Here is a 15321-nt window from a genome sequence, read left to right as displayed (position 1 = left end):
ACAAGCCATTTTACTGTTGAATTTTAAACGTTCAAATTGTAAGTTAAAGGATGCGAGCAAACTCCCTCAACCATTTATTGCGCATGAATAATAAGGTAGTAACTGAGTTTATTACTTCGTTGTAGGTAATTATTTTGTAAGCAATAAATAACTTTTGAATAAGGAATAATCGCCTTTCGAAAGTCTGGTTCTTATTGAATAAAAAAATAATTTCTAGGTACGATTTCTTCATCATTAAAACAATTATTTTTAAAAATTAATAATTAAAGTTCTTGTTCTCGAGTTTAGATTTTTTTTTTGGGTTCATTACAAGGAACGAGATGTATTAATTTATTATATTAACATATAAATAATATTATATTCCGTGCCGTCTGATTTTTAGGGATAATTGGTAAAATACACGGAACCTTAAACAGTTTATTACACTCCATAAACAGAGGTTTAAGATTATTATCCAAAGATTGAGACGATTTTCAAAGCCTTTGAGAGTTGTTTCGAGAATATAAATTCTATATTTAAAACCTATTTTAGTTATATACTAACACCGAATAATAAAAATATCGTTCATTAAAAGATTTGGCATAAAAAAAAAACTCAATAGAATATATCTTAAATCAATTTTAATTCGAAATAACGATTAAACTATCTTTGGTTGTTGTTACACAGCATAGCTTACATAAAATTTATTAGAGATAATTCACATCTGAGAAAACGATATATATTCTTTATATTCAGCCAACCCAAGAAGGAAGAGTTTTGATTCTGCCTTCAAGACCGGAGAGGTCTCCATTTTTCTGACTTTCATAATCTTCCAAGACATCCCTTATCAGTTCTTCTCTGAAAGCTCTCCTTTTAATTTTATGTATAGATCCATCATCCGGATTTTTCAATGAATAATCTTCATCCAGTCTGATAACGATAGGTACAAAGCCAACAACACCTTTTCTTATTAAGACTTCTATATTTGTTTTGTTCTTGGGATCCAACTCGATTGGTACTGCCGTAACTGCTGCCAATGAAATAAACAAAACTACTGTCTTGATATCCATCTTCGTCTTATAAATATTCTGTCTTATTTAGTTGTTACTAATATATTTTTAAATGCGCAGATCAATACAAGCTACTTATACCAACTATTGTTTTGTAATGATGAACCCTGAGGTCCCGTTAAAGGTTTTATATGTTGACAAAAAGCCATTGAAAAATAATTGTGCTAATAAAATTATGAAAATTTGATGCAAAGGTACGCATCTTGTATAACGCAGGTCACTCGATAATATTTTATATAAATGTTTTCAATGCTATAATGACCATGAATATTTGTTGTTCATTCTACTTAAAAATAATCACAAACAAGACATATGGTGACATGTTTACTAGATCGATGAACATTCTTGGAAAAAATATGAATCGACTGATTTAAATGTCAATAATTGTAAAATAGACTGTTTGGTTTGTCATGTTATTTACAAGTTAAATTCATTCATTACTCCAGGCAGTTTTTTTTTAGTTTCAGAATACAATGTTTATTAATAATTTAGGCGAGTTTTCTTACCATGAATAAAACTAGGGTTTTTCAGTATTTAACCAGATTTTTAATAATTTTTTTCATAATATTTTAACACGATTTTAATACTTCTTAATGCCAGATGAAATTGCATTTCTTTGTTCTACTTTACCTTCAATAATAGTTAATGTAATGCTAACGATTTTGAGTTTTTGTAATACTCTATCATCTTGCGGAATCCCTGTTCTTGTGAAGATTCGTATTTTGTACATTTAACCAAGTAATCCTTAAAATCTCAGTCCCAATTACACACACACACACTCAATTAAAAGCAATATTCCATTACGATTATGTATATTAGTACTAACTAGTGATATATTTTGAGATATAAAAATAGTATTTGACTATAAATAAAATTAAAATGTGGTCAGTGAAAAAGTTAACAAATAATACTAACACATACTAATAATTATGATTCGGACAAATTGTTTTTCTTAACATGATTAAGATTCTCTGATATCCAATCATGTGATAACACTATTTTAAAATACAGCGTCTTTGCATTGATTATTTGCACATACATGTAATGCGTCATTTGTAATAAATATGCACATCGATAAAAGTATAACTTTTCTTATTAGATATCATGTGTAGCAGTGTACAGATTGTTAGCGTCCTATTAGCACGTCCCTGAGTCAAGGCTCGTGTATCAACGATTACTATAAGATTTGTTTATAAATATAACATTGGAATAGTGCGTCAATTCCCACTTCACAAGTAGTAATAAGAATGCTCAAGTTTACATATCCAATAAAACTAATAACTTCAACAATCACCGGGAGACATATAAGGTAACGGATTACTGTATCGTAAATTAGTTTCAAGATTTCATCCGAACAAGATTGGAACTACAGGAAATGCTGTCAATAACATTCGTCGTGGCGTCGTTGGCGCTGCTAAGTTTTTCGGTTTGCGCACCAGTAGAGGATGTAATTCAGCACATACCAAAGGAAGTCGCAACACCATCGTCTACAGAAAGAAATGGTGCGTCCTCTGGTGCTGTGGTAAACGTTGGATCTGAACCACTTCTAGCAGCCAGAGCTCGTAGAGATCTCGGTGGCCAAGAAAGTGATCTATTGCCTTCAGCCCAGGACATCGATGGCTCCCCCTTCGGAGAGATCTCGCAGCTAGACGGACGCGGTCGCATTAAGGTCCTTCCAGCGTATCTGGGTTAAAAAAATCTGATCATGCATTAAAATATTTTATAAGTTCCCGATGATTTTATATTGAATGTTATACTTTTGAATTATATCTTTATATCTTTCTTTGTTATTATATTATTTTGTATAAGATTTGTTAATTAATTATTGGAATGTTGCTTTAAAACATTTACATTTACAACAATTGTTACCCGAAGGGGTGAATTTAAATAAATTATTATATTAATTAACTGAATTTTGCTATATATACCTACCTACTTTGTGAACTTTCTATATAGGTAAACCTGATCTAAGTATAAAAGTATAGAAACAATTACAAAGAGAACAAAGTTTCACTTACAATTAAACCTACAATAGATATTTTCCTTTGTCAAATTTTATAAAAAAAAAATAACTTGGTGGTGTATGGAAACATATTCACTCTAACGTAGGTCTGCGAGTGTTTCAACTTCGTGTCGCCGTCTGTGACATTAGATTTTAGCTGGATTCCCGATTACACTTTAAATAATAATTACTCTTACATAAGGAAAACCTTTCAGTCGTTATTAAGAAAGAAAAAAGATGAAGGTAAGTAAGTAAAGCAAAGATTAGAAAAGAATAAACTGATTTGAAGGTGATAGTAAAGCCCTACCAACCTTTGTTGTGAGTCAACTATATGTTTTAGTTGTCATTAACCTGACTATGGATCCATCTCGTTAGCCTAAACTCAGAACAAATAACAAAACATTCTTCCATTACTTCAATCGATGTGAATTATCAATGTTTAGAAATTGAAAATATTGTAAAATATATTCAAGAAATAAATACCTAGGAGACCGGTTTAGATAGTAGATTCAAATTATGATAATTTGGCTTAGTACTGGAATAAGCTTTTTATTTAATGAAAATATATTATTGAATTACCATTAGTAAGCCCACTCACAATGTATTTTACTGTTAATTATTGTCCATTAGTAAGATTATTATCAATTAGACCGGTTGGATTTCCTTATAAAAGTAATTACGTTTGTTCTTCTCATTACTTTTAGCTTCTGAAACATGAAATCAATAGTCATACTATTTGTCACTTGTAATCTAATATTCGCATTTTCATTTAAACGAGAGAATGAAGTTAAAACTGGAGGTTTAAATTCAACTGATACTAAAGATAGTATTGTAATAAAACCTCGGATAACTGAAGAATTGCAAAATGCGGAATCAATGTTTCCCGCCGAAAGCAATTATGTTTATCGACCGCTTTTCGTTTATAGAAGAATCGAGCACAGTAAAAGAAGAATAACAATGTATAACTCATTCGCAGGATAACAATTAAAACGTGAGCAATAAAATTTTAAAGTAAAAATAATAATTTAACAAAAACTTTTAACGATCCAATTAGAGATTAAAAACTTATTCCACTTCCAATGTTTTAAACGTGTAGTAACCAAGTCGAAATGAATGTTTTTATTAAATGTGTTTTTCTTGTTTTTCACTCTTTCCATGTAAGTAAAAAATATATTTTTAAGATAGAACTCATACTGATTTAAATAATCTTAAGAAGAACATATATATTTTAGGTAAAATCAACCATTGCTGGCATTTCACCTGTGCATGATTTCACTAACAGAATAAATTTAAGAAGTAAGGGTGAGCGTTTATTGCTAACCTCACCTCATAAAGTTATTAAGCATCTGGATAACAGTATCCTTAAAGCTACTAGAAATGTGACACAAAATCCAGAAATGGAAGAAAATCTTTATCAAATATCTAAAGATTTGGTTTCAGCAATTCTATCTAAGCTTGAGATACAGGATAAAATTACTAGAATAACCAGGGAAGCCCTCGATGCTCCTGGAAAAACTAAAGGTGTCACCGCCATAGAAACAAGACGAATACTGGATTACATATCGAGAACATTATCCGGACATATTCTTACCATAACAAGGGCATCTACTGAATCCGAGCTGCACAGGTTGGTATTTGGCTTAGCACAAATAGCAGCAGAGGTATCCATTGTTTCCGCTTTAAAAGACATAACGTATGCAACAGCACTATCAAAGAAACAATCTGTTGATTTATCTTTACGTAAAAAGCGATCGATCCCAACCAAAGATGAGAAAATTGAAACGACACCTCCACCCTTCACTCATCATTTTACCACAGTTTTTGGCCCCATTTTAAATAGCCTATTGGGTTCTTCTACCACATCACCTATAACAAATAAAGAAACTAGAAAGATGTCTCCTTTTTCAATAATTGCGGCGAATGAAAGACATCCCGTAAGGATATTGTCTACTAAGAAAAAGGACTTGCCGCTTTCGACCAAAGGATTTTTAAATCAAACAATTCTCGATAATGAAAATTATGAAAGAAATATTAATGAGAGCGAAGCAATAGTACTTAAAAATAAATTAAACGGAACTGAATTCGTAACAGTCGATGGCCACACTTTAGATACAAAAGAGTCAAACGTTCCAAGTCTCGTGGATGATTGGATAGATCCTAGAGAAAATATTTACGCCCTGAATCCCGATGTTGTTGCAGAAATGGAAATAGATCAACCTGATATAGAAGATGATGGAATTAATGAAAAGAAAATAAAACAAAAGTTAGAACGGATGGAGATGAAAGCTAAAAAGGCTATTTTGTATGCTGGAGACGTGGCTTACTTAACTGCAGCAAGCGTGGTAGCTATGAGGCGTGCTCTAACAGCGTCTATAGAAGTTAATATGTCAGTGAAATATGCGAAGAATGGTATGTCAAACCACCAAGATTTAATGATGAATCTAGCAAAAACAGCTGCACAACAAGCTGGGAAAGAGGCAAAGAGTGCTACTTCAAAATCATTAGCATGTGAGCGTGTTATTAAATTGGCTTTAAAATATACTGCACAGTCTAAAGGAGCTGTACTTAACCATGTCGCCAATCGAGTTGTGATGGACACATTGTCCCTTGCAACTCTAGCTAAATCGATGGCATTTGTGTCTTCAGATATAGCTATCAATTCTTTATACCAAGCTACAGATGTTAAACCTCCTTCTTGAATCATTAATATTTCTGGGTTTTCTGACATATATATTTTGAAAACAATAACCATTTATTTTATTTTTCAAAATCATCATCTTCATCCTTTAGTCGACTGGTAACCATAAGTTTTAATATTTTTATGTTGTACTAAAAATCCTACTTACATCAATATTTTTTTCTCAATATTTATCTATTTTAGAAACTTTAATTTGATAACAAGATCGTAGCACATTATTTAACATCAACACGTTCTTGAAAAGTCAGAAAAAGGACTTTCCAAGGTCCCCTTGAAGGCCATATTGAAAATATTTGGAAAATAACTAGTAGTAAATGTGCTTTTTACTAGCCAAAGTACCCTTAAAACTTACACACAGTTTCAATTCGATTCATTGAGCCTTTATTTCTATATAAAAGCATTACTTTTATTCCTTTTAAATGCTGTTAGTCAGTAAAGGAGAATAGTAATATCTTTTTCCAATTTTAATAATCATGAATGGTAAAATTCTTCACGATTCTTAACTTCAAAAGTAGAAAGCGTTTGAAGTTAACATCTCAATGGAGAGTTCATTTCAGTATCCGAAACCCAGTGCCTCTTTTATTTTATTTAATAGTACGAGATAGGTTTCATTTGTTTTTACTTGCTGAGGATAAAAACTCAAACTCCAGCTTCGTGGTTTATTTTTACAACTTTTTACTATTTTTTTTTACATAAAAGAGCTATGTAAATAATGCTTACAATTGATAATACATATATGTATATGTATTTTTTCAATCACTTTTATATTAGTGTCTAGTTAATAAATATAAATATTTTTTTAAAAGTTATTTCAAGTGATAAATAAGTAAAACATTAAATAAAACTTGAAACGAATAAATTATGTTACTTACTTTCGTATGTAACCTTGCATTTAAAGCAATCCAAGATATACAAACAAATTTTACTATTTTTTAATTGTTATTGTTAGGGAATAATTGACTGTTGTAAATTGTAACACGTATTTTGATTGATAAAAAGAGAATTTCTTTTTTGAAGTTTAATTTTAAAAGGTATGATTTAGATTTTAAAGTAACTATCACCTTTAAGTAAATAATAACAATCAAAAACATTTTTTTTATTTTTACCGGTAATTAAAAAATAATTATATTTTTCAAGCGATCTATAATTTATAAGTAGTTAACGACATAATTATAATACAAGTTTGCAAGCATGCAAGGTTGTATATTGGATAGTTACTAACGACATCTATAAGAACTTATTGTGATTCCGTTGTCATTACAATAGAATTGATATAAAGCCGTATGTGTAAAGCATCTATAATCGTTAGATGGCGTTGTTTCTATTTTTTTTATCACAATAACACTCAAATTCATGATTTTACATTTTAATGCTTATACTGAACTTAGGGAGTCTCAAAATTTTATATAAAAAAACTGGATTATAGTCAGACCTTAAAAACAAGGTAAATTTTTAATTATCGATTTTTAAATTATGCTAAATATGTACCATCAATAACATTTGAAAATTTTATATTTTACTTTTTTATCTTTTTTTTTAACTTCTCACCTTCTTGAACAAATTTTCGCAATTTAAATAAAACTATCTAAATAAAGCTAAATAAAATTATTTACTTTTTAGCACAAGGCCTCTTTACTGCGCACTTATTGTTAAATGCTTCTTTACCCATATAAATTGCACCTGGTACAAGTAGTGTTTAAATTAAATATGAAGATTTACAGAAGCTATATTTAATATAATTTAATTTCAAATTATTTTTTTATCAGAATTCTTTTATAACGTGATTATAATAAATGTTGATGAATCAATATCTAATCAAACCTTCTTTTTATCTTATCTGTGGTTTTGATCAATATTAATGCACATAACAGTACAGATTTAGAGATTGAAAAGATACTGAATACATTAGTCTATCTGTTATATATTTATCTTTTAATATTATATTGTTATTATAATATAATATTTATGGCGTTGTTGTAAGAGAATTAAAGGTAATTACCGCCATTTTGAATCGATTTGAATTACTTTATTTTATACGAATGATTTAAAATAAGTTGGTAAATGTGGCGAACAAAATAATTATAAATCACGTAATTCGTGATTTAGATATTAATTTTACTGATATGTGTGGTGGCTGGTGGGGTCTTATAGCTTATCGATTCGATGCGACCGATAAATATTGCAACATTTAAATATATTAAGATTAATTACAATATTTTTTTAAATGTTGTAAAAACATTGAGGATATTAATGATTCATGGGAAATTTTGCAATTCGAGTATTTTTTACTTTAGTTGAAATGAAGTATAAAAATAAAATACATATAATTAAATTATATTTATGAGTGAGTTATAATGTTTTGAAGATATTTTCTCTTATCAAGTGAGAAATATATCTTATTTAATTAATAATAAGCGTTAATATAGGAAGCTTTTATTTTTGGTAACAGTTATTAATTTAAAAGTATTTAATACGATTCTGTATACACAACCTAAATACTGCCATTTCAAAGGTTTTATCCTTAACGACATTGGCGTTCCGTACCCCTAGTGGGAGTTTATGTTGTAGGTACACTTTTAAGTGACAGTGTCATTATATTTCAATTTTAGAATATTACCCATACAACTATTTGTGATGAGTTATGAATGAAACTCTTAAAATCTTTTTGTTTTTTTTTTTTTAACAGAGCTACGAACTTAGTACCTCAATGCTTTGTTAAGTAAAGAATGAAATCGATTGTTGTTTCACTGTAAAAGATAATTTAAAAGGCATTTTTTGTATTCTACTTGATAAAATTATAATTTTCTAACACATTTAGAATCTTTCCTACCTATTATGAGAATTAATTTTATTTAATTTGATGTACCATAGAGTATTCCACATAATACCTATTACCTACTTGGAAGGAAACTTTTTGATTAAACTGATCTTGTTGTAAGAATAAAAAAATATATTTCACCTGTCTGAATTATCTAGAACGTATTTCTTATTTAATGTTGGCGCTATTCCATTTTGGCAAATTCTATTCAAACTTCGGCACTAGGTTAATTTTGAATCATTACAAATAGTTTAAATTATAATAGCTAGTACCTTTCTATTGTAATTTAAACAGTTCTGTGAGAAAATATATTTCTTTGTTTAAGCATTAAATGAAATCCGTCAATGTAAGGGAAAATGAGGTTTTTCTATGGTCTATAACGAAAGACGTGTTCAATGTATCGGAGCGACGATTTGCTAAGCCTTGACGAGCGTTCTGGAAGGTTGTTGCGTGTTGTTTCCCAACTGTGAGAAAGGTTATGATGCGTTTGACATGACTCTGTCTGTGTTTGTATATCTGGTTGAAATGATTTTTTATATTGAAATCCATGCCTTACTACATAGTCTAATAAAATATTTACGTCTGTTACAGGTTCTAATAATAGTTATAAAATGAAAGCTGAGAAAAAACGTATTATATATACATCCTTTCTTAACCTATAAATTGTAATACAAAGAGAATATTAAAACTACAACTGTGATAAATAAGATGGTATTAAAAATCCGGTTTTTTAATTGTAAACTTTACGACACAGTGAACTTCGCTCTTGCTAACTTTCATCATCACGTTTCCAAACAAAAATAAAAATTTGTGGATGAGCACTTAACAAAAAAGTATACATACATGCATTGCATATAAAAAATACATATTTGAATCCGGATTTGTCCTGTTGAACTTTGAAATTGGCTAAACGCAGTTAAAAACATGTTATTCAAATTCTAGAGCCGTCTTCAGTAACTTGAAGTTACAAAAGATATACAACTAACTCATTTTTCTGTTTTCCCGCTGGAACAACTACAATAAAATTTGGAATTAATTTCATTGGTGATATTTATTTACATACGAATTTTCTCGTTCGTAGTATGTTTACTATTAAGAGTAGCTTAGTAGTATATGTAAAGATTATTTTTGACTACAGGTATATATAGTTTTTTCTTTATATAAATTGCACAATCAAGAGACTAAAAACATTTTAAATTCAAAACATCGTGTACCAGGCGACCATAAAGAGGAGGATACTTTTAATATTTCATTGTAGAGTTCCTCACCCTCTCATCATGCGCAGTACAATCTGCGCAATTCTAAGGTCGAATAAAGTAAGCCCATTTTATTAAGAGACATATTTTAGTCCTTCGAATATGAATATATAAGTTATACAATGTCATCATTGGGTTTAATAGTTTCTAAATGCTTTAAGAAGTAATATTATTCTCTATAGTTTTACCTGTAACAAATTTGTTATATGCTATCAATAAGTTTTTTTGTATATATATGTAAAATACAAGTTATTTATTATATCTATTTTAATACATATTCTAAATTCTTATCCAAAAAGAATCCGTTTAAATGTATATCACTTTAAATTATACAGTTTTTAGTCTCATTTAATTCACTGTAACATTTTGTTTAAAATATATTGTAAGTAAACAACGACTTATTTGTTTATGTATTCCTATTAGTTTGTTGCCTGAATTTTAATAATTTTACTTATTTAAATTTATATTGAACCGTATCTAGTCTATATAAGAGCGTTTTCAATTAATAACAGTAAGTTTAAAAGATTATCTTCTGTATTTATGCTCGCCTGGTACCTATTGTTTTTGTTTTAACGTAGAAGGAAAGAAATAATGGACATAAAATTAAATAAAGAGGTTTGATATGCCTACCTATACAAGATTGATTATATTTCGCAATGAAATTTCAATTAACAGATATGATTTAAATTTTTTTTCTATATAGATATACTGAACTAATAAAAAATTAAATTTAATTCAAAGTATAATTTTACGGCAGATGCATGTGGAATACAAATCGGCCAGCCATGTGAAAATGACGCAAAACAAACTTAAGGCAAAACCTGTTTTTATTTATTTTTTATGTTATTGCTCGCATTACTTTGGTTATAGAACTTTCGAGATTAATATTTCTAAGTTGAATTGAAAATTAACTGAGACCAAAAGTATTATTTAAATGTGTATTTTATACAGTATTCAAGTTTGTCATTGAAAAACATACCAATCGAGTGACAAAAATATCTCTCAAAGTGATATCCATCAGCTACTTCCTATTGCGATATTATAGATACGGATGTTGCTGTATATTTAAGAATGTTTGCATTAGCTATTGATTACAATAGCGCTAAAACTGATTGGTATCAAACTTAGTATCTTTTTTATATAAAATTTATCTTAATATACTGTAAATTTCAATAATTCTTTCCATTATTCGAAATCTATTTTAATATGTATATATTGATATGTAGAATTCTAAAGGTACGACAAACGTGCTTTCTTAGAAAGTATGTTTAGTGGTACGTTGCCGACAGAACCGGGCTTTCTATTATGTATAATAAATGTATGTATATGTAGATGCATTTGATAAATGTATTTTTTTCAATACCATTCTTAAAAAATTATATTAATAACTATTTTTTTAGTTGTATGTATTATTTCCATTTATATATAGAAAGCCTTCTAATTTTTTTGGATAGCTATTCATAACGGTTTTAAATTTCACAAACCGTTTGTGTATATAACAATATTTTTTACTTTAATGAATTAATCTTTTTTTTCAGGTTTTTTTATTAAATTTATTAGGTATTTTTAACTAATAAAGATAAAATATATGCACAGGCAAGTGTGGATTGGTCAATTGAATTTTTATATGGGTTTACATCTTTCAAGGGATGTAATTTTATTTTTGGGACATGCGGAGGGGGTCAGTAGTAGCTTAATCCTAAGTCTGTTTGGTTGCTGTCTTTGTCCCCTGGCCGCAAACTTGAAAAAAGGAATGGAACTTTTTTCACGATATCTCGGACACTAAGGGTCCTACAAAATATTAATTTCTTTTTTTTTATATCAATCTTCGGCTATAAGAAATGCTCAGAAAACAAAACATATTTAAAGGTCTTTAAACTAAATATAATCAAAAGGTTTTCTATAATTATGTTTTAAACATTTAGGTAATGTTGAACAAATTTAAAAAAAAAACATCATTCGACTGCCGGTTAAAAATCTCTTTTTTGAACTCAGTTAATAAAGTATTTTTTCATCACATAAATATAATAAAAGTATTATACAAATTTAAATAAACCGATAAAAATATTAATGTTAATATGTTTCGTAACATGAATACATATTTACACGTTTCTTAGTTGGTTATATATTGGTTAGTCTAGAGCCGTCGCAATTGGACTTTGACCGGCCTTCGCTCTACAAGCGTGTTTCGAAATGCCAACAACTCGCTCGTCGAATATTTTCTTCAAACTAAAAAAATCGCATACTTATATCTGATTTTTTTATTATTAATTTATAACAAAAAAATATTTAATGTCTTTTGTGTTTCCGCAAAGGTTTTTTTTTAAATTATTTACTATAAATTTAAATCTCATAGACAATTGTCAGATAATTCAAAGTCAGAACTAAAAAGTTCATGTTTGTGTTTGTAAAATTTAATAAATGTTTATAATATTAAATTATAATTTTTTTTTAAGAAAAGTTTAAATTCAAGGTATTTATGTAGTTTAGAACATAAGTTTATGTCAAAAATGTCAATTATGTTATTGTTAGTTGTCATGAGTCAAATGTATATTCTTGAATGAATTAATTACTACCTAGTTTCCCTAACAAGTTGTTTATATTAAAATTATAAAATTAGTTGTGGATGGTTTGATTTTCAGAACCGGTATAAATACTTCCTTATAAATTCACATTAAAACAGTCAATTACGTATGTGATTTAACCGTTAAAAACCGGATTTAAGTATAAAACATATATGTAGGTATAATACAGTGTTTTTTAATTTTATTTAGTTTATAAATGAAAGAAAATTTCTCAATGTATAGTCATCGTTATTTATAATTTTTTCTTTGTTCGACGACTGATTTATTAATCAGCTTGTATATCTTTTATAAATGAACAAAATACTACCGTAGTAGCATTTTAATAAGACAAAGAAATAACGTATAAGGAACAAAGAAAGTATTCAAGTATTTTATTCTTCGAAAATCTTTTAATGTTGCCCTTTTTAACCAACAAACCATTTATGTGTTAGAAACGTTAAAGAGTTTTATTTATAATTGTTTAGTTACAGATAATCGATTAATGGATTATAGCATTGGATACGAAAATATTCAGTCACGAAAAATGCTAAATCAAACACTTGAAATATTTATATTTATATACTTTATTATATAACTTTTTATAGTGATATTTTAGGCCATTTCTAAACTTAATACACAGCTGATAAAAGAGTTCCAGTTATTCGTGTCAGTAGTTACGCCGAAAAAAAATAGTAGTTTCATTTTTGCTAAATTACGTCAAAATGATCTTTGTTCTAAATTGGCATCACTACACTACAAACGGAAAGTTGAAAGTTTTTGTTAATAAATATTCGCTATAGAATTAACGTAGGTTAATTAATGAGGAACGGGTAACGCTTGGTACGTATTGTGACGTTGCACACTTACAATTACCATATAGCATATTACTAGATCAGGGGTTCCCAAACTTATTTTGTCTACTGTACACTTTGAGAATAAATTATTTTTAGCGCCCATATCTTTTCACCTACTGAGAAACCAATATAACTTATCCTAGCTAAATGAAATTACATGAAATCACTCTCCAAGTCACTACACAAAGCCGCATTTTTTTTCTGGGTCTCTTACGGCCTCCTAAATCCTACAGCTCCCACAAAGGGGCGTTATCGCCCACTTGGGGAAACACTGTTCTAGATCAATACGTAAAGGAAATACTGAACTGTAAACATTGACAGAATATATCAACATATTTACCTAAGTTTAAATGAAATACAAAAATATATGTCAAAATTAAGATATCACGTTGAAAAACATTTGTTTTTTATTCTAATAAACCTAATTTTATTTACATGATATTGAATGTCATTGTATGTTAATTTTGAGTTCAAAAGTTCTTTCGTTCTTATAACGTGTTTATATATTACAAGACCTACATTTTGTTGTTACTATAAACTATTTAAATATATTGTATTAAAATAAAAATAAAAAAATTCTTTTACGACTTAATGATAAAAAATATTACGATAGATAAAACTTCTTTGTACCTATCTTATTCGTTAAATTAGATTCGTGGGTGTTGTTGCCATATTTATGAATATATTTACAATAAAATAAAGTTTGCAAATACTTTTTGCCATTTAAATAAGAAGTAAATTCGATTTGTTTACTGAACAAAATTCATTTAATAGATAAAATAAAAGGATATTTATAATGTTAATAGACATTTATGAGATATAAATTGTGTATGTTAAGCCATTAACGTCTTAAAAAAGCTGAGTTAATGTTTTTAAATAATAATTTGTTCATTAAACTATATATAGTATTTAATGTGTTACTTTGTAAAATAATTACATATGACGACTGTCATGTGACATTTCACATTACCATACTAGTGACGCTGTCAAAGCCAATTGGGCCAACAGTTACAGTCAAGTCGAAACAAAAGTAACATTAATATGAATATTATAATTCCTCCAGTGCGAATGAAGCCATAGCATAAAATAATAATATAATTCCTTGCGTTTATCGATTTTTATGATTGACCTGGTTATGCACATGCCTTTTCCCCGTTATCTTGAAATAATTCAACGTCTGGTATCATAATCAGACGTAATCTCAACCCGGATTGGATTCTTTTTAAGTGATAGCGATGTGTATGTTTAAAAACAACAAACAATACATCATATACCGCAATTTTAAATAACCTATTGCTTTTAAATAACAATACTCAGTTACAATAGAATCACGACATTAAACGGCTTGGTAAAAATATAAGGATTAGATAGTACGCTTATTTTAAATCATATAAAATTATGATTTAATGGGAGGTAAATTCATATATTTATATTACAAAGACACTAAGTACTTATAAGTATATACTGCCATGTACTACACGTTCTAAGTAATTAACAGTAGTCAATTAGTGTTGGAATATGGCTAAACTAAATGTATATATTTCAATAATCTAATAAAAACCATTATAACTTCTTACTATATGAGAATATTTTAAATACCAATATGGACTGCAAAATTAAATTGTAGATTATCCAAATAAACTTAATTGCAAGATAAATACTTTTGAGTTCTGACGCAAATAAAACTCTTCGCCATATCCGCAGTCATATAGACTGTTTTTTTAGAATATTTACAAACGTCAAAAAACCATAGATAAAAAAAATATTTTCTATAGAACCAAATAATACAATGTTTGTTTCAAATTTACTTGTTTCTAATAATTACATGCTGTATTACAGCTATTTGTCCCAAGTAGGTATTTGATTCTAGAATTTTCTACTGTTTACCATTTGTTATGACGAATAAATGTTATATAGGCGCGGATTTTTCCGCATCAAACAAATTAACGGTGTTTTTCAGGTTTTGTTTTGACATTCACCAATAACAATAATAAACGTAACGTGTTTTTTATATTTATGATTATGAGGATGCTTTTTATATACATTTCATATTTCGTCCTAATAGTTTCTTTCTTTTTTT

At 28.3% G+C, this 15321-nt stretch overlaps 1 protein-coding gene and 2 long non-coding RNA genes across 3 annotated transcripts; 2 read left to right on the top strand and 1 right to left on the bottom strand.

The window, feature by feature from the left end:
• Positions 1–2957: 2957 nt before the first annotated feature.
• LOC116772195 (uncharacterized) lies at positions 2958–4022 on the bottom strand. Its single transcript, XR_004353641.2, has 3 exons — positions 3893–4022; positions 3631–3758; positions 2958–3225 (listed from the first exon to the last, which is right to left on the bottom strand). It is a non-coding gene; the product is annotated as an uncharacterized LOC116772195 (long non-coding RNA).
• A 78-nt stretch (positions 4023–4100) lies between these two features.
• Positions 4101–5799, top strand: LOC116772194 (uncharacterized). Its single transcript, XM_032664298.2, has 2 exons — positions 4101–4208; positions 4284–5799. The coding sequence occupies exons 1-2, from the start codon at positions 4161–4163 to the stop codon at positions 5748–5750; spliced, it is 1515 nt and encodes a 504-aa protein (XP_032520189.2). The 5' UTR covers positions 4101–4160; the 3' UTR covers positions 5751–5799.
• Positions 5800–7652: 1853 nt separating this feature from the next.
• On the top strand, positions 7653–10001 carry LOC133320258 (uncharacterized). The gene is made up of 3 exons (XR_009753682.1): positions 7653–7740; positions 8893–9042; positions 9159–10001. It is a non-coding gene; the product is annotated as an uncharacterized LOC133320258 (long non-coding RNA).
• The last annotated feature ends 5320 nt before the right edge of the window (positions 10002–15321 follow it).

Source organism: Danaus plexippus (assembly GCF_018135715.1).
Source record: "Danaus plexippus chromosome 16 unlocalized genomic scaffold, MEX_DaPlex mxdp_23, whole genome shotgun sequence".
Lineage (NCBI taxonomy): Eukaryota > Metazoa > Arthropoda > Insecta > Lepidoptera > Nymphalidae > Danaus > Danaus plexippus.
The sequence above is the reverse complement of the archived record's forward strand: the minus strand, read 5'-3'. Positions and strand labels throughout refer to the sequence as shown.